Source organism: Plectropomus leopardus, unplaced genomic scaffold (genome assembly GCF_008729295.1).
Source record: "Plectropomus leopardus isolate mb unplaced genomic scaffold, YSFRI_Pleo_2.0 unplaced_scaffold20853, whole genome shotgun sequence".
NCBI lineage: Eukaryota > Metazoa > Chordata > Actinopteri > Perciformes > Serranidae > Plectropomus > Plectropomus leopardus.
The window spans coordinates 1-1,542 of NW_024622554.1; the positions used below are offsets into that span (position 1 = coordinate 1).

The 1,542-nt window shown below is 50.6% G+C and overlaps 1 protein-coding gene across 1 annotated transcript; it reads right to left on the reverse strand.

The window, feature by feature from the left end:
• Positions 1-340: 340 nt before the first annotated feature.
• Positions 341-1,516, reverse strand: gh1 (growth hormone 1; the record flags this gene model as incomplete). Its single annotated transcript, XM_042515742.1, has 4 exons — positions 341-607; positions 698-844; positions 1,097-1,234; positions 1,400-1,516. Coding segments are annotated over 4 exons (465 nt in total), but the record flags the coding sequence as incomplete, so codon positions are not given.
• Between the last annotated feature and the right edge of the window lie 26 nt (positions 1,517-1,542).

Here is a 1,542-nt window from a genome sequence, read left to right on the forward strand (position 1 = left end):
AAACGTCTGCAGTCTCTCTTTGGACATTTTCACTGCTTTCTGATGTTTTACAGAGAGTCACTGTGAAAGTATCAGCTGTCAACAGACCCCTTCATTCTGTCACATCATCAAGTCAAAAACTCCCAAAACTCCCACAAACTCCCCAAAACTCCTGAGAGAGACAGAATGTTGACTTTTTTTCACGTGTTTTTGTGTCTTTGTTCAGAAAAACAGAAACTGAGCTTCAGGCTGCAGTTTGTCAAAGGGAACGGTTCCCTCGGGTGTCGGGGGGGGTTAATCGTGGCGAGTACAACAGACGCTGTGAACCTGAAGACGTGAAGAAGAAACAGTCCAACTCGTCTAAATGCAACACAGTTTATTTAACATCAAAACAGTGTGACATCACTTCCTGTTGACACCTGTCATCATGACAACACTGAGGCTAACACTGATGCTAATGCTAATGCTAATGCTAGTTGGCAGATTCAGAATCATGGAGGCGGGGCTACAGAACACTCTGCGTTACATCATCAACGTGGGGGCGGGGCTACGGGCAGGGGCGGGGCTACAGCGTGCAGTTGGCCTCTGGAGAGAGTCGACATTTAGCCACCGTCAGGTAGGTCTCCACCTGTAAACACAATGACATCATCATCTCCATGACACCATCATCACCATGACATCACCTCTTCTTCCTCCTGCTCCTCCTCCTCCTCCTCACCTTGTGCATGTCCTTCTTGAAGCAGGCGAGGAGTTCGTAGCTCCTCCTCAGCGTCTCCTCTCCTCCGAGACTTTGATAGTAGTTTCCAAAGGGAGCGAGCTGGAGGGCGGAGCTGTCGGAGAACAGCTCAGCTCCCTCCTGATTGGCCTGCAGATCAGACAGGTGAGCTGATTGGACCAGGTGTTATCAGGTGTGTCTCTCTGTCTCTCAGTGTCTAGTGTCTCTGTCTCTGTCTCACTATGCATCAGTGTGTCTCTGTCTCTCTGTGTCTCAGTGTTTCTGTCTCAGTGTCTCAGTCTAAGTGTCTCTCAGTCTCTGTCTCAGTGTGTCTCAGTGTCTCAGTCTAAGTGTCTCTCAGTCTCTGTCTCAGTGTGTCTCAGTGTCTCAGTGTGTCCTCACCCTGATGAGGAGCAGGATTCCCTCCTTCAGCTCCGACAGTTTCAGGGAGATCTGGTTCCTCGCGCCTGCGGACAGAGAACGACTCGGGAACTCCCAGGACTCCACCAGCCGGTACGAGACAGACAGCAGCTTCAGGACCTGAGGACAGCCGGGGGACAGGAGACAAAGCCAGGGGACAGGGGACACAACCGGGGGACAGGAGACAACAGCTTCATATGGTGAAGTATTGTGTGTAGTTGTGTGTCAGAGTGTGGTGTTGTGTAGTGTTGTGTGTAGCTGTGTGTCAGAGTGTGTGTTTCTCACGGAGCTGCGTTGCGTCTCATGCTTGTCGATGGGGCTGATGATGTAATCAGAGTTACAGAAATCCTGCAGGAAGATTTTATTGAGCTGACGCTGCTCCTCCGTCTGCAGAGTGCTCTCCTAACAAACACCCACACACAGAAATA